Source organism: Amblyomma maculatum, chromosome 1 (assembly GCF_055883805.1).
Source record: "Amblyomma maculatum isolate TAMU_Amacu chromosome 1, ASM5588380v1, whole genome shotgun sequence".
In the NCBI taxonomy this organism is placed as follows: Eukaryota; Metazoa; Arthropoda; class Arachnida; order Ixodida; family Ixodidae; genus Amblyomma; species Amblyomma maculatum.
Genome location: NC_139344.1, coordinates 261,200,211 through 261,218,446, shown reverse-complemented (window position 1 = coordinate 261,218,446; position 18,236 = coordinate 261,200,211). Strand labels below are relative to the sequence as shown.

At 43.2% G+C, this 18,236-nt stretch overlaps 1 protein-coding gene across 2 annotated transcripts in view; it reads right to left on the bottom strand.

Annotated features, from left to right (window-relative positions):
• Positions 1-18,236, bottom strand: part of Rrp5 (Ribosomal RNA Processing 5) — a 97,144-nt gene that overhangs the window by 44,732 nt on the left and 34,176 nt on the right. For both annotated transcript variants that reach the window (XM_084591036.1, XM_084591037.1), the window contains exons 15-18: positions 17,569-17,643; positions 16,674-16,769; positions 3,960-4,173; positions 1,254-1,379 (exon numbers count right to left, since the gene is read on the bottom strand). In XM_084591036.1, coding sequence (XP_084447162.1) covers positions 1,254-1,379; positions 3,960-4,173; positions 16,674-16,769; positions 17,569-17,643 — 511 coding nt within the window. The remainder of the gene's footprint in view (positions 1-1,253; positions 1,380-3,959; positions 4,174-16,673; positions 16,770-17,568; positions 17,644-18,236) is intronic.

Sequence of the window (18,236 nt, the reverse complement as noted above, 5' to 3'; positions counted from 1 at the left end):
CGGACGGCATAGCTGAGCTATAGGAACACCAAAAATATTCTCCTTTTTTCCCACCAGTTGCACCTTCATTTGTTTACTAACTACAATAGCGCTGCAAGAAGCGCCATGGATGCTATGTCCCCTGTCTGAGCCGGGTACCCACAAGCGGCGCCAACAGCTGTCGGCTGGGCTCGCCAGACAGGGTCACATCGACATTTCCCGCTCAATATGAACGCGGGGATAATACCGGAATGCTAGGTGCATCCAAATTCTTGAAAGCATTCAATAAAACAGCTTTGAAGTGAGACCATAATTGTGAGTTTCCTTCTTTCTCTCACCTTCTGCTGCAAAGAATATTTGTGTCATTTTTATGACTTTTACTTTTCTTTCAACTCTAAGTGCTCTGAAGCCACACATACCTCTTATCTTCCTTCTCCGGCAGCACACAGCTAGCAGCACAGTCATAACAGATGAAGACGCAGTGCACTGCTCTATCCACAGTGAATGGTACTATGCTTTCAAACAGTGGGCCATGGCAGAAGGTAGAGGAGAGGCACATATGCACTATGTAGCCATGCAAAAAGGGCTAATTGCACTTGCCGACATTACACAATGCATGCGAACGCTATTCCTTCACACGCTACGACCACCTTATGGTGCAGACTCATGCATGTTAGAAAATGCCCGAAATGGTAGAACTATAGTGAGCAGCAACAGTGGCACCGTTTAATTTTTCTATAAAATAACAGATTAACGGCACTCTTAGCTTATGTTGCACACTCACGCTGCACTGAGAACACTGATGACTGCTAAGAGACAGCGCACTAGACATCACTAGCCATAAGCTTGTAAGTTGTTAAGAAATCAGATCTAAAGTCTGCACACAACTTGGCAAGCCTCCTGCCTTTCAATAAAATGCTCTTCTAACTGCCCATGCAACAATGAAGTTGGTTTTGCTTTATTCAATATGCTTAAATCTGAAATTTTTCACACATTCGAGGAAAACTAGGCGTCTTAGATATCGGCAACTTCGAAGTTGGTTTCCAGCAACATTGCAACTACAAAAGCAATCGCCAATGGCGTACTTGCCGCAGCCATGCTGCCTGTAGAACTGCTTTTGAGAAAAATAAAGAAACCAAAATGCATGCCAGATTCTAAAAGTTAGTGGAGAGAAACTATCGCACATAAAAGCATGCAACTTCTGCATAAAAGTAGGATGCTGATGCAGACCACAGGTGAGATTGAGAGGTGATAAAAATGAAAAAATGGCAAACCTGGCTGAGCGTCAGCAGTTGCAAGCAGTGAACCATTTGTGATCAGGCAATGAATGATTTTGTCCTCTTCATCTACATATTGAACAGTCACTCTGACAATGCTTGAGACGCTTGGAACTTCACTTTCTGCAAAGAGCATGCATGCAAAAAATCACAAGGCATGTAAAGCTTCCACAAAATTTATGAGTGTTAAAATGTAAATTATAATTATTAACAGTTCTGGAAGAGACAAAGAGTACCTGCAACAATCATAGCAGGCTGAAAATTTACAGTTCATAAGGTGCAACTGCACTGCACTGCCAGGCCAGAAAGAAATGTGAACATTACCTTTGGGCAAAAAAAAGTGCAGCAGATTTGCGTGGTTAATCAAATGCAAACTAGGTGCACTAGCACTACTTTGCCAGGTTAAGCTAAATCAGATGAAGCCGCTGCACCCATAGCAACAGTAACGAGACACATGGCCCAACAGCCTCTGTTGCGCAGTGCAGCCATTTTTCCCTTTCTCTTCAAGGTCGTGGATAGAGGACTGAACTTGCTTCTTCCACAAGAGAGAAACAAACCAGTTTTTCATGCAGCCAATATGATTTTGCCGCCTTTGAGGCTCAAAATCCCAAGAGGCACGCGGATGCTAAAGGCTTGATCCCGCGTACAACATGGCTTTCCTATATAATTGGAACTTTCACAGAACCAGGTGAATCCCTCAGTAGACTCTGCCAGCTCCTCAGTGCTTTCGCACTGTGTGGGTTGGCTGGTGTAGTTGCGGTATTTTTGTGTTTTTCTCATCCAAGGTTGGCTCTCAGTGACCAGATGTAATTGCTATAACCAATATGTGCTATGACATCACATGGTTTATTTTACCACAGAAAACATAGAACAGACGACGGTGCCGCAGAAATCCTTTGCAATATCCAATATATTGTTTTAACCAGCATTACTATAAATGAATTTTACTGTACTATTTTTAGGCCAACTGAACTTTTACTGGAGTTACCAGATTAGGTTAAGTCATCTTTTTGAATGCACAAAATTATGTGACCCCTGCAAATTTCACAACTGTGACTTCACAAAGTAAAAAAATGACCACAGCACAAATTTTATTCCTTTTTTTTGCTCTAGGGGCAAACAAGCCAGTTTGAAAAACTATGCAGGGAGAGTGCACATGAGATGGCACTCCATGTTCAGCAAGAAGGGAGCCAGGAATTTAGGGGCTGAAAAAAAGGCGGGAAAGCTGTGCACAGGACAGAGAAACATTCTTCATACAGTAAAATCTCATTACCTTGACCCCCATCAATTAATTTGAAAATCCGAAATTGCTACTCAGCTGTCTTCTTCACTTGTGTCCATGTGTTTAAGTTGGTTCCTTCTCCCAGTGCACCGAAACCGTGTACTTGCAACATGTGCAGCCGTAAAGCCTAGTCACACATGACGCTTAGCTTATGACTGGTGTTATAAGGTAGCGGTGGAGCTCCACCGCATTGCACCATGAAGGACGAGGGAGGCCCTTATGATTTTTCATGCATTTCTGCTTCAATACTGTACACACAAAATGCAGGATTGATGGAAACATGAAAAACAGCAGTTGCCATGACGTCCTGATTTCAAAATTAAGAAACCATTTGCCAGTACAGGAAAGCATTGTTGATACATTGTCTTTCTTTTAAAATGAGGGAAAAAAGTATTATCCAGGAAAACATATGATCAAAACTGCGTGATTCTGAAAAATGTAGCTGCTGAATAAGGTACACAGGCATTTCTCTGACTTCATAAAAATGTCGATAAACATACCTTGGCAGGAGGTATGCACAGCTCCCTCTTTTAGTTTCAGCACAGTTCAGTTCGTACTTGCATTGTGAGGAAGAACGGCAATGGGAAATCAGGATTGCTTCCTTGTTTCCAGATGCTTCACCCGTTTACAGCAGCGCATTGCGGAGAAGCCACTGTGGTGGCTAATCTACATTTCCCAAGACATAGTACGCTCGTATAAAAGCACATATCTGTTACTCTCAGCTGCTTCGCTCCCATGACCCCAGGGCCCTGCGAAAAAGCTACTGCTTTGCTCCTCTTAACATCGTGTCTCCGTCGAAGTGGCATTCTCATATGTTAGCTCATTGGCTTTCTTTGATGCTTCTCCCTTTTGCACCTAGTCACTGCAGAAGATCAGCACGAAAGGTGAGCGCTGCTGCTCTCCAGCTCGTCATGGCACATGCCTCCAGGTTCGGCCCCGCTCGTATGTTATCACATGTGCAGTTGAGCAGAGTGTATTATACAACTATATATGTCAAACTTTTGAATGTAGTGGCCAGGAAATCTGGGAACACATTAACCCGAAAGAAAAATAGAGTAACTGAAAGGGAGATTTTTACTGCCTGTGACTCTGAGCCTATGAACCGAGAAGGTGTCAACGAGGTTATACGGCATTTTATCACACAAATTTACTAAGATGCAAACAGTTTTTCACAGCTTAATGAGAATTCAAACTTTCACCTAATTTGAACAATTTCTCCAGTCCCTTAAAGCTAGAAATAACGAGCCTCAAGCAATACAAAAATAGCACCCTCTGAATTGAACACCAGCAAAAGAGCTTGGTAGGCCTACTGGACACATGGCCAAAATGGCCGTTTTCTGACTAAAGATAGCAAACGGTCAGTTTGTCTAAGGTTTTTGTAGCAAATGGGTAAAAATGAATAAGAAGAAAACATAACTTACGCTCCAAGCTTGAAAGGAGCTCCTCGTCACCAAGCTGCGCTGCCAATGACTCCATGGTACTTCTGATGCCCATTTCACTTCCACAGCTGCGCATGCTTGTACTCAGCCAGACTTCACGCGTCTCGGAGTTCATTTTGGTCACCTTGGCTATCAGACATTGGCCAATTGTAAAACCTGACTTGGATGCGTCACTCAAAAATTCATCAGCAACATCCTGTTTCGCGAAAAAAATAAACAAGGGGACCAGTGAGACGACAGCTTAAATACAGTATATGACAAACTATGCCACTGTTTTCTCCGATGACTAAAAGGGAAGCTGAAACACTTCTCGCAAAAAAAAAAAAAAAAAAGAGTTCTATGCGGCATTTTATAGTTTCCTGTCCGCTGAACAAGACTATTAAGCTTAAAAATGGCAAAAATGAACGCAAAAGACACATTTTACAAGAAAACGAGCACCAAGCAAGCGCTGTTGTCCATAATTGGACAGGCCCATCATGGCGTCATTTTCGGCATGCCCCGCTGGCGCCGGCGGTTTCGCTGCGTGCGCGTTGCTTCAGGTGACTTGACAGCTCTATTCAAAATGTTATTGATTATTCGAAAAACGTAAAACAGCTTGAACACTTACCATACGCATTCGAGCAACGAGCAATTCCAAAAAAAACAGCGCTACTAAAGATACTGTCGAGTACGTCTACAGTGATGCTGCAAGCTCACTGCAACGGTGCCGGCAGTGAGTAACTGACGCAGTGAGGGAGTAGTCCTCGGCTCAGGCCGGGGACTACTCCCTGGTCGTCACTATGCCTATATTGTTTCGCATAGACACCACAGCAGACGACCCTTTGGGCTTGAGCAGCTCTGTAGTAAATGGCCTACTCATACAACTGTCTTACTGTCAATACCATTGTTTCACAATGAAATGAAGATATTCATTACGGCGCCGCCTTAGCAGAGGAGCTAATGTATGCAAGAAGATCGGACGAGTCTCGGCGCACCAGCGACTGCTGCTACACAGCTGTGAAGAGAAATTTGCTTGTATCGCAGTTATCACTCCTAACAGCATCTCCGTACAGATCAGCGATCCTCAATAAGGGTTAATTTTTAGCATTCTGCTATCCCTGGGCGTATTATTTAAGATAACGACAAATTTTAGCATGCTTTATTGACGCTAGCGCAGGAGATCCATGAACAGCCTGCGGGAGGCACAGCGTGTGCTGGCAGTGCTGTCTTCAAATGATGCTTGAGTGCGCTGTTGCCGTGCGAGCTACACGACATTGCAGATACTGCGTTATAAATGACTATTGCAAATGCAGCTTTTTTTCTACCGGTCACGCATTTCTTTTGCTGTACCTAATTGGTAATTGTTGACATAGCCGCGACTCGCGTTTTAAGTTCGGTATCCTTGGTCAAATGTAATGACGGTAAAGCCAGTCATACAACAACAATATTATTAGGTGCGGAAACAATGACAGAACGGCCCCAGAATTCAATTGCACTGATTTAATTGGAATCCCAGTGGCCGCAATCGCTGCCAAGATTTGATGATCGTCATCGGCACGAAAATCATTAGTGCAAAACACAGCCGATTTCAAAGGCAAGAAATTTTTCCTTTCATGACAGAGTCCCACTGTGCTCAAAGTTTCTTGTTCTCTGGGAAACTAAAAAGCACCAAGTCGCGTGGATCATCAATGTTCACACAACGAAAAGCCATGCTGATAGCCACTATTGTTGCTTCACAAACACAATGTTTGTTTTTTAATGACACGAAGAAACTATGTTTTGAACATCCACCAACGTTTATTTTAAAACTGAGCAAAGGAGGTTCACTAGTCGGAGGGCGTCGAAGCGCACGGTGCATCACTCAGCAATAGCTGCATATCTGCTGGTTGACCTTGTGGAATATTTGTACACGGGAACCTTCAGCACAGAACGACCGAACTGGAGAAACCAAGCAGCACCAGCAGCACATTGCACTAATTCCTCGATCACTAAAATGTGGGATGGAGCGGAGAAAGTGTGCAAGCCGCATGGCCGGCATTCCATGATTGATGTTACATCTGCCTCTTCTCCAGTTTCAGTGTCTCGCCCATGCTGCTCCCGGCAGCGATGAGGGCGTGACCATGGCGCGTTTTTAACAAGCGATTTTGGTTTTTCTCATCGACGGAATTCATAAAAAATTGACTCACATGATTAGCAAAACCTTTTCTTTCCAACCACCGAATTTTGTGCAATTTGAAAACCAATTCAAGTTTCCCTTAAGGAAGCAGAGGCATAAAATTTTCGTTGAGCATTATGTGTGGAATGATGTGCAGCACATTAGTTAACATGAACACAGTCGAACCACTCTACAGTAAATTCATTTGAATGGGCAAAAAAGACTGCGTCACCCCTTTATAGTAAAATCACTGGGACCAGCAAAAATCTTTATTATATCAGGGTCTTTACATCAGCTGTTGGTGATGACATGGTCCTAAGATGCTGTCTGGTAGTTAATTGGGCACTTACTGAACATGTGTTGTTGCTTACTAAAAAAAAAAAAAAAATGCTCTAAAATACCTTCCACCTCTCTGTTATTATCTCATAGTGCAATTTTTTTCAGTCAAAAAAATTTTCACGTCTTGTCAACATGGCTACGAATACAACCAAGTTTGATTTCATGTGAAAACCAAAGCCTTGCATGAACGCTGTGTCACTTTTTGCTGTTTCTGTCTTTTAAAAGACAATAAATGATAAAAGCGCGTGGCAATCAAGTGCTGCAAGACCACACATGCTGTGCCTCCACTTCTTGCCTCCACTACCTCATGCTTCGTGCTGCACAGTGCTGTGAATGTTTGCCCGTTTCTTCCCCTTTCCTATTCTTTGCTGCACTTTACTACGGACTGCGCCGCCTCTTTTTTATGTTTGTAGACAGCTTTACTTTCTTTCTTTTTTTTTTTACGCGCTGCGTGCTTTTCCTCACGGCTTAGAGGCCTCCGTAAAGTAGGCCTCTCCTAAGTGCTGCTAAGTTTGGTGGTAAAGCCACCTAAAAGACCACTACAATACAAAAAATCTTTGCCTCACGATTCTAGGTAGTGCGCGGGCGGCGATATCATAATGTGGGAGTCATCGCCGCGGCCAGGCGCACTTTACTATAACCGATTTTTACCAAAAATGACTTTACTATAAAGGAGGGAAAATGTAGAGTTGTCTATGGAAGATGATCTTGGACTTCAGTTTCACCTTACTATATCAGAGTTCTTAATATATCCGAGTTTACTATAGCGGGGTTCTACTGTATCAGTTGTTGAAGACATGGCCCTGTTGATCCTATATTGTAATTAAATGGCTACTTCATACACACGTCATGCTAATTTATAAAAGAAAAGCTCCGAAATACCTTCCATCCTTCTCTTATTGCCTCTTTATGCAATTTATTATTATTTTTTTGCAGTCACCAGATTTCATGTTTACATCTTGTAGAATTACCGTTTCAGCTCGATTACAACATGGCTATGAATACAGCACAAGTTTGATTGCACGTGAAAATCAAAGCTTTGCACGAAGACAGCATCGCCTTCCGCTGTTTCCATCATTTAAGAGGCCTAAAGCAGTTCATCGTGTGCCCGATGCAGTCAAGCACGGGTGAAACACACATGCCCCGCCTCCACTTCTTTTCACCGCTGCCTCATGATTCACACTAACCAGTGCTGCGAAATTGCGGCCGTTTCTTGCCTTCTCTACTTCTCACTGCACTTTTAGTCTCTTTTATTGCATTCTCAATGCATCACGCCATCTTTCCATGTTCGTAGAAAGTTTTACTTTTTTCATTTCCTATGCTCAGCATGCTCTGCCTCATGGCTCCAAGACCCTAGTAAGAAGTACTTTGCTTTGGGCTAGTTGGTTCACGGTTGAAGTGGATTATGAAGACGGCGCGAAAGCGACGAGGACAAGGAAGGAACACCAAAATAACAGGACAGGCGCCAACTTTCAACTGACTTTCAACGGTTATAGTAAGGCTGACTTTTACCCAGAGCTGATTAGCCTAGTGGTAAAGCCAAATCAAGAGCCATTGTTTTATTGCTATTTTTCTGAGAAAAAAAGAAATATCTGCTTCACGATCCCAGGTTGTGCACATGACGTGATGTAGTTTCGTGGAAAGTAGGTTGCTGCAGCCAGACGCACTTCACTATAATCGGTTTTCAGCAGGTGGCATTACTAGCAGCAATCACAGATTTCGTTGATGTCTGTCTGAAGTCGCCGTCTCATCCAAGAATCTCAAAACGCGATGGCGCCAGTTAGTGATGAAAGCTAAAGGCACATCATTGGTGATGGGAAGGGCACGTGGCTCTTTACTGAAGGGCACTCTGGAGTGAGTGCAGAATGTAACAAAACATGATGACCACTCCTCAAAGTATAACACTGCGCACTCAGGGAAATCTATGATCTTTTCCAGAGATATGATGATGTAGTGGGCTAACCAATAATGGCAGCATTTTACCACAAGATTACTTACTCATCAGTTTGTTTTATGCTTATCCTTGTAAATTAAAACTATAAATAATTGTTCTCGGATATTGGAGTACTCAATCTATAAAATATGAAGTAAGATCTTTTTCATTTCCACCATAATCTCACGACATGTTTTGGTTGGTGTTCAGTCCTTTAACACATATCAGATTATAGGCATGATTTCAGCCCACCACCTTTGTCTTGCAGGCCAGGCACACTAGACAAGGCCACGCCAAGGCACGCCTGGTTGGTGTGGGAACGAGCAAGAGTTCATATGTACACATGTGCGCAAAAGTGGAAACACCACGCAAATAGACTGAACTGCGTGCCTGCATTTCCTGACACTGCAACAGCTGTTTGAGATATGCATAAGGTGCTCCTCTGATATGCTTGCCTGCTTGCCTGAGCAATTCGTCAGGTGCTCGTGCTTATCAAGAAAAACAAAAATCGTAGCAGCTAGAGTGGTCTTGTAAGTAACGTGATATATTACGAGTGTATGCTAGTGAGCATGTGTGTAATTACAGAGGAAAATAGGCTTAATGTGCATAGGAATTAACCCTTTGAGGGTTTTTGCCTTAAATGTACGGCGGCTGTTTTCCGTCCCGCAAGGTTTTTGCCGTACCGGTACAGTTTCAATCCTCCATTTGAAATCTCGCGCCCTAATTATGATGAATGCTCACTGGGCGGTGCTGCCACCTCCCAGGGCTGACAAGAAGCGCTTGAAATTTATTGCGCTGCCTTCTTGCGAAGATAAACAGAAGTGTATTCTAGCTGCAGCGTGTCACACGCCTTATCGCGGTTTCGGTTTCGCGACGTGATCGCAACAGAGGCGCAAAACTTGATTTCTATCTTTGTGGGCGCTTCCATGCAGGGGATAAACAGAACTGATTCCTAGCTGCAGCTTGTGGGCCGGTTCCTAATATTTTTCTACAATTTTTCCTTGACTTTACTCATATTGAACTTTCAAAATCCACAATAAGTAATTTGACCATCTAAGAAAGTTTTAAAAAATAAAAGTCGACCCTCAAAGAGTTAATACCCTGAAGAAGCTTAGGCATCAAATTTTTGTAGAATTTTTCTTGTTAATGACGTGTAAGACGTTACTATGCCTACGACCCATACATAATTTATAAATTGAATATTTAGTGTGAAAGCACTCATCTAGCCGTCCCACCTTGAGCAAGAAAATTGAAGTAGATGATTTTGTGGCTTAGTCTAGTTGCTGCAGCGACAACAGCTATGCTTAGCCTAAGCCTGACCACGCCATGCCTGACCACAGTAAATTCACAGTAATGACCTTTGGCCTTCACCTCTGACCTTGAGCTTTGTGTTCTCATCTTGCAAATGCGTGACATCACACGGTTATCATGACGACAGACAATGATGTCAGCGCAGGTGAAACTGCTTCAGCTGCAGCTGGGATGGAGCCCATAACGGGTTCATTAGATGGTTAGTAAATGCTGCAGCCGAACAGAGCTTTTGCACAGATCAGTCTAACCAGATTAAAGACAACCTAACCTTTGCTCACCTGTTTCGATTCCAATAGCCAAGAGATGACTATGGCATCAAAGTTAAGCTAGGTCATATGAGGGATGAAACAACAGCACATACCATGCCTTGACTGAACATAGTCATCTCGAATGTCATGAACATGTTCTGTTTGATTTGTTTAGTAAAGTGCATAGAAGGACATGCAATTCACTATTAGAAAATTGAGAATATTTGCACACCCCTACTCACTACTAATGCTAACATATTAGTAATAATTTGGGCTATTTTCTATATATACACCTACCAAGGGTTTATGCAGTCTTCCTGATATTATATGGGACTTGTAGTAAACAGACTGCCCTACATGGAACAGTATGAAGGAAAAAGATATCTCTTGAATTTGCCTGGTCAAGGGTTCCAATCTGTGCAACATCATGTGATATATTTTTGTATAAGAATCCGCTTTCTTTTGAATAAAAAAGTTAGTTGCAAGTCAGCGCTCGTCTGTTGTGCTTCCCTTCTTTGTGCTTTGTGTCTTCACGCTGTACCACCCACTATGGAACAGTATGTGTTAAACAACAGACAAACTGTTTTAATAGCAAAATACATCGGCACTGCCATGTCAACATGTGCCATCAGCAAATTCTCTTTGCTTCAGAGAACTCAGCTCCTGTCATACACAGTTAGGGCAATAGAGGGGTACTAAAGCTATTTGCCAAACAAAATAGGCTGTGGCTAAAGGTACGTCCGACGGACCCGATCAATGGTCTTAAAGGTACGTCCGACGGACCCGGTGCGTTTTTCTTCGGGATACGACGGACGGATCCGGGAAATATTTTTCAGAGGTACGGCGGACGGACCCGATCGGTAGGGTTCTTCCGACGGACCCAACGCATTTTTCTCCGATATATGGGCCTTGGGATCCGTCGGGAAAGCCGGACGGATCCGAGATCCCCAGATGTGGTTGTAACAACAACATGGTAGCCGTATGTAGCCAAATCGAAGTTGGTATGAGGTGTACGTGGTGCGAGGTGCAGGAAGTATGTACTACTGCATGCGTGAAATGTGAAATTACAAAGAATAGTACAGTGGCAAGAATAGTGCCTAGAATGGGTGATATACTACATGATGGCATGATGATAGGTTTACGTGAGTTGGACCGCGGCAGGGTCGCAAGCGCATGTAATCGCGGTGTTGACGGCCAGCCCGCGGCCCGCACGCCCGCTCATTTGGTCCTCGTTATCATGTGGATTAACGTCTATGACGGTCGTTATGTAGTTATGTAGTTTTGATTCTTCAAAGTTTCGTCACTTCCATCTGTGATGAGATGCGTCACGTAACGCATCGCTTTCTGCTCGCATTGAGGTTTGGTGCTGCAAGTTCTACGTAGTCGCTGAAAAAGCTGGGTGCCGCCGGCGTGTCTCTAGCCCAAGCATCGCGTCATTCGTGTTTGTTGGAGGTGTGGTTTGTGCTTACCGTGAGTCCGTGAGATGCTGTGATGTACGGATTACGTCCTACTAGAGTGCTGTGTGAGACTACGAAGAGTGCTGTGATGAGTGCGCCGATGTCCGGACGGACATCAGTGTGTCCGTTTATGATCGGCGATGTTGCACGTGCATGTCAGTGTTTATTAGGTGCAGTGGTAATTTATTTACACGCGCTGTGCAACAATCAGACGAAAATAAGTCATCGACAATTTGTTAGCCTGCACTACAGAGCTCAAAACTCGGAAAATGGGAATGCACATGATGCAGTTTTCTCATGTTGGAGCTAGTGGACCGAAAAATAAGTGCCCAGCCCACACCGCCGGGATGCGCATTACTACAGGTGAAATGGGTCAGGTTTCTGTAAAATAGCTGCCTGGCACAGCACCTTCCTAAATGTTCAGGCTTTGTACTATTGTTGAAGGCCACTTTATCATTAATAAAGAAACGAATATGCTTTATGTGTTAATGACTAGTGCTTTTTCAACATATGTTCATTTTTTTTTTTCGTTTTTCCTTAGTTTTCTTTGTTTTTCATGCTATAAAAACACAAATAGTACACTTTTAAACTTGTCAGTCCAAAGCTGAACATGAATATCTGCCATGCATGTGACAGCTTTAATGCTAGAAAGGTTGATGTGTATAGCATGTACGTAGACGCTGCGACATCTTAGTGGCACGTTCGGCTACTTGCCCCAAGGTGGTGATGTTTAATGCCAGTGATGGCAGTCGCACTTTGGTGCAGGTGAAATGCAAATGCTTCTGTTTCCTGCAAGATGTCAACGCAAAGTACAAAGCCCGGGCAGTCAAATTAGTCTGGGGCTCTCCACTACGGTATTTTTCATAGCTACATATGTCACTTTAGGATGTGAAACCCTACATGCCACAGGTAGGCTGCATTGTTTTTTAGATTTTGTAACCTCTCATCTATGTTTTGCAACATTTGGCTAATTTTAGTTCTCAAACAGTTGTTAAAGATGAAACCAAAGCATTTCTTGGCATGGTTTCCTGCTTGGATTAATTTGCTAATTGCAGTTCTTTGAAACTTGCATCAATGCTGGACAGTTCAAATAGCAGGCAGTTGAATTACAGAAATGATGTGGATCGTGCATATCAGTTCGGACAAATGGAAAGTAACGGTCCCCTCCTTGCATGCATAGGTGCCCTTAGACAAATACATACTCGGGTGTGTGATTGTGACGCATATCAAGGGTCAACAGAAGGCCATGTGGAGCCAGTGTGATATTCTTCATGAAGGCTAAAGTAGAATTGTACAACAGCTGCTGTACCATGCAGAAAAAAATTGATCGTTTAGTGTATGATTAACTGACCATGAATAGCATCTTACTCAGAGTATGATGTGATATATATCTGGTTTAGCATCCCAAAATAACTACAGCTATGAGGAACACGATAGTTGAGGGCTCCGGTATAATTTCGACCACCTGGGGTTTTTTTACATGCACTGACACCGCACGGTGCATGACGGCCTATTGTTTTGCCTCTATTGAAATGCTCCTGCTCTGGCTGGAACCAAATCTGCATCTTTGGGTTCAGCAGCCAAGCACTAACTACTGAGCCAGCACAATGGGGCCAAGTATCAAAATGCATGCCATTACATTTCCTTCTAGCCTGTGGTTTTCTTCACAGAACTAATGTATACAAGGAAAAGTAAATAGCAAGAAAACACTAGTTTTATTGCACATTATATTCACATTTCAGCAAACATTCTCTAGGAAAAAAATTCTCATAATGTTTGCATGGAAACCATGAACATCTTACAAAAAAACAATGCACTTACTCCACTCCAATTATTAATGGGCAAGGTTGCATCTATGCTACTACACTGCACTTATCACAAAACCACAAGCCCCATCTGCTTTGGCCAATCACTTGATGAAACTAACGGAGACAGATGTCGCACACCACAGACTGGTCGTCTCGCAACATATCTCTGCATATGTTGCATTTCAATTTCATGCCTTTCCACTTAGCTTCAACTGTTGCCAGCATTACTAGTCACCCATCTTTTCTGAAATTCCTTTTTACGCTGTTGGGATCAGCATGCTTGTTAACGATGGTCTCTGGAATTTTCGATGCTATCATTTTCACATCTTCCTCATCTGGAAGAATGAAGGAAATGACAAGCTTTGAGCAGAAAAAAAAATTAGGGAGACTCCTAATCTCCACCTGTAAGGGTATGGTGTGCCAGCGTTAATGGTTCTTGTCTGCAGATCCCACTGTGGATTCCCGTTAATTTACATGCCCTTTGCTACAAACATAATTACTAATTCCTTAATTCATGTCTCTGTTATCTCAGATATACTCATTAGCATACAGTCGTAGGCTGCCTTGTAAGGTGATAGACAACCTGGCATAGACCTCTGTAAGCCTCAATCTTTCTTAATTGGAGCTGAAACGTCCCAGAACATATTTCAAATATAACTTTGTAAGCTTGACTTAACACCTCCTGCCATGTTGTGTGGCCTCGTGACATTTGGCTCGTGGCACTTTTGGCTTGTGCACAGGGGTCATCTGTTAAATACTGGTTAACATGCATGAAAAATACATTTTCACACAAACTGGTGGCAAATGGTCAAGTGGTGCAATGCAGAGTCTGAAATGTATACCTATATGCATGCAAGGATCGCATCATCACATAACATGATCAAGAGTTCTATCAGTACCTGTAGTTACATAGCATTTCAATGCCCATTAAAGGACCACCTCAGACAATGGTTGTTGTTACCACAAGACCTGTTCTAACAGCGTACTGACACCATTCCACTGAGCGATGGACATGTATATGCATACCCTAGACAGCTCATGATTGTGGATCTCATTTATTTCTATGACTTCCAAGGAATTCCTGTCATGAGAAACCCTACACTTTATGAAATCGGGACAGTTGTCTTGAAAGGTGATGAAAAGAAATAACCAGGTTACCTTGACGCAATGCTAAATTACAGAGGGTGAATATGCTGCATGAAGATACCAAGAAGCTTGTACAAAGAAATGTGAGTGAAATGGCAGGATTTTTGAAACATTGAAATAAACTACAAACTATACTTGTCAAACCTGTCATTAAGGAATGGAAATCATGCAGTAATCAAAAACACAACATGGAGGCCATTTTAGGTCATCTTCACAAAACACATACCCACACCTCACACACAGCTTCATACTTATGAAAGAGGAAAAACCAATATGCAAGGAGTGTGGAGATGAACTAACAATAAACCATATTTTACACGTGCGCCAGAGTCGAGAAAATAAGAGGAAACATTTTGTACAATTTTGCAACAGATCCCTTTCCATCCCAGCATGATCCTAGGAAATAAATAAGAGAATAAGTGTCCTGTTTAAGTTGTTGCGCATTTCTCTTATATACTATGCAGAACCAACTAGCCCGAAAACACGCTCTTCTCGACTGTAATCCTAGGAGAGACGTGCAAATTTCCTGCACTTTTGGTTTCTTAAAATGTTCCTAAACAAGCTACATCCTAAAGAACATTTTAGTCTTTACACACAAATAAATACATTAAACCTTGTTCTTGGTGCATGGCAGCATTAGTCGCTTATGCACCATAAAAATCAACACAATGCTGTAAGGTATACCTTGGTTAGCTGTGTTATACGAGACAAGCTTTCGGTCTGGTGTGGTCCTTATTCACGTGAAAGCGCTGTCATGAGGGTCTATGTCCCAGCGATCGGAAAGTGACCTATTCCAATAATTTTACAAACTGAAGGCGATTCTACAGATTTCTAAAGACTGGAGTGCTCAACTGTTTTATCAACGTCCGCCTGCTTTGACAGCCTGGAGTGAAACTGTTGAAGAGAATACATTTTTGAACATTTAACGCGTTTCTGAAGGCGTTGCTTTCAATTACGGGGCCCACAAAAAGCAGCTGAATGTCAAACGCCGCCTAGGTAGGCTTTCTAGCAAGACAGCGGTGTAGCGTGGAAAATAGCTCCGCCGGTCCATCGCTGGCGCCGCTGACTTGACAGGCGAACTGTTCAAACTTACAGCTACTGACCACACCTGAAACACTGAATTGCGCATGATCAAGGCAGAATTTCTCTAACACTGAGCACTGGTAGCTATCGATTTCGCGCCCAATATTGTGAAAATCTGTCCTCTCTTCGATCATTGATACGTCCACGGTTGAACATTTATGCGCCTCGGGGTAGGCCAGCCGTTGGAACATGGATGTGTGGTTGTAGCAACGATCACTTGCATGGCGCACTCTGCAAAATTCCAAGAGTCAGCTTCTGCAACGAAATGTGCAGCGCACATTTTCTACCACGTACCCAAGTCCGGCGATGCATGCATATCGATCCCGATCGTTTCAAAGCTGCGCGGCCGTTCAGTCGGGTTATGCTAACCTCGAGCATGCGGGGGTTTAAACTACATGTACGCAAAATTCGACAAGAAAAAGATGCAGGCTAAGCACTTTAGTCTAGTCTTCCCCTAAATACCAAAGAACATTGCTGTTCACAGGGAATTCGGATCATTCACGCTTCCGGCTTTCCGGTTGTGCACTCTTGCGGTGCGGTGCAGTAGCTCTTCGCCTCGACGAGTCGATGTGCAGCTCGCCGCAGTAGCAGCGCAGGCCTCTAGTAAATTCAGCACGTCTTCTGCCACGGCTCTGAGGTAGAATTTAAACGAAGAATTTAGCTAGAAACATCCTGTTTCCTCGGTCTGCATGTGAGGAACGAGCATAATGCCATTTCACATACATACTTTGGACTGCCGAATGTTCTGCACGGCGAGGTGTGTGTGTGTTGTGCCGGCGCTAGATCTTCGGAGGTCGATGCAGGACCTAAGACAGCGTAAATGCTAGGAGTAGCTCGCTTACATTACGGGCAGATCGAGGTAATAGTTTACTGCAAAGCGAAAGCTGCTCGTGAATGTGCGTATCTCGATGCCAGCTGGTGGAGCGGGTGCAGTACGTAGCATCGCCTGCAGCTATGTGCGTGACAGCGATGCTTGCCGTACAGAACCCTAAGTGAAGACCGTGATCTATGTTAGAACGGATGCACTCTTCGTAGCACCTCATCGAGAGTCGCGGCTAGCTGATATCATAGAGGATAAGATTCATTCACGCGTAGCAAGCGGAATGTGGCCGCGTTCGACGTGCGTATAGCCATGAGCCTGTATATCGACGTCCGCCGTATCTTTACGAGAATCGAATGGATACGTCGGACGTACCTTTAGACACTTCGAACAAAATAAAGTTGGTCAGCCACCTACCTTGAGGGGGACAAAACCACGGATGCCTGAAGGCAGTTCGAGGAGCATGCCATGTCGCACAAAGGCCAGCAGCACACCAAAGACAAGGGTTCCCGGCTGAAAAAAGGAAGAACATTGAAAAAAATTGAAAAAAAAAATTGGGGGACATGTAAGATCTGCTATTAAGGGTATAATGCGATAGCAAGCGCTCACGAATCTTCTCACTTTTTTAATTAAAAAAAAAAATTGCTATTTTTATTATTATTCTTTTTTTTTTTTTTTCTCATAGCCAGCTGGGCGTAGCTTCTCCAAACTAGACAAGTCCCAGTATGCGCTGCTCCGCGGAAAGCGCTGTTTGCGATCAATGGAATGTCAGAGGCGCGACCGATAAGAATATGATGCAATAGCGTTTCACATGCACAATGTTTTTTATCTTTTTTATGCTTTCAAGTTTTTTTATACACCAATGCTTAGCATCAGCAAACACTGGCATTACGTTCTCAGCCTTTTGACACCTTTGTACCCTCCTTTTTGCAACGTTTCATTTTTTCCAATGTTTCAATTAACTGATGCATCAAAAACACACACTAAATATTTTAAATCGGCGCCATCTAGCAATGGCTTTTCCTTCTGAGCATTTTGACACTTTTGAACCCCCTTTCCCCCAATTTTAAATTTTTTCCATCTTTAATTCATCAATTAATTACAATGATTTCATTAACTCCCCATCGCCTATCGCACACCAATCAATCACTAGAACCACAATTACCATGGCACAATTTTTTTAGGCAGCCCGACTATTTTTGACATGTGGCGCCAACAACTACAACTACATCTACGTTGCCAACGCCGTTTCAGCAGCATGCACACAGTTTACCTAGTCACAAGAAGACGTGTTGGTTCCGAGAGTACTGACCTCCATGTTCTCGAAACCGGAGACCAGTAGCCCCCTGCGAGCTGCATTCACAAGCGGTGCTTTCCGTGATACAACCTGAAGGTTTGTGGTCAAAGAAACAATAGCTTTTCTCTCTTTTTTTTTTTTTTATAAGTGATATTCTGCTGCAAAGTCCTTCCGAAGGCCCTCAAACAGATAGTATATTGACTCAGAGGCATTAACCAGATAACTGACATCATGAGAATTCAACGAAATTTGCTGGAGGGTGTACTTTGAGGGGAAGCTGGCACCCCTTCTTTTTCTGTTGTATTCTACTATGGTGCTGCCTGCAAAACGTTGGGTAGCAACAGTGGTGTCACAATACCTAGATGTGACGTGACTGCATCAACTGAGTTTGCCATGCAGCATCTGTGCAACTTGGCTGAGTCAGACAACAACTGAGAACGCTCTAGACACAATAGCCTTTGAAAGTACCCGTGTGACAGGGCTATAGTATACAGCGGGCTCTTGATATAGTCTTAATCCAGTGGCAACAAAAACTTTGTGTGCCCTGAGGGAAGCCTTTCAAATACGAATAAATGCCGATTGCATCACTAAAAAAAAAAAAGAACTTTACTGTATTGTTATTGCGCGAAATCTTCAAGCAATGTCAACCCCCATAGTCCCATGCTAGTTTTTGGTACAAATAT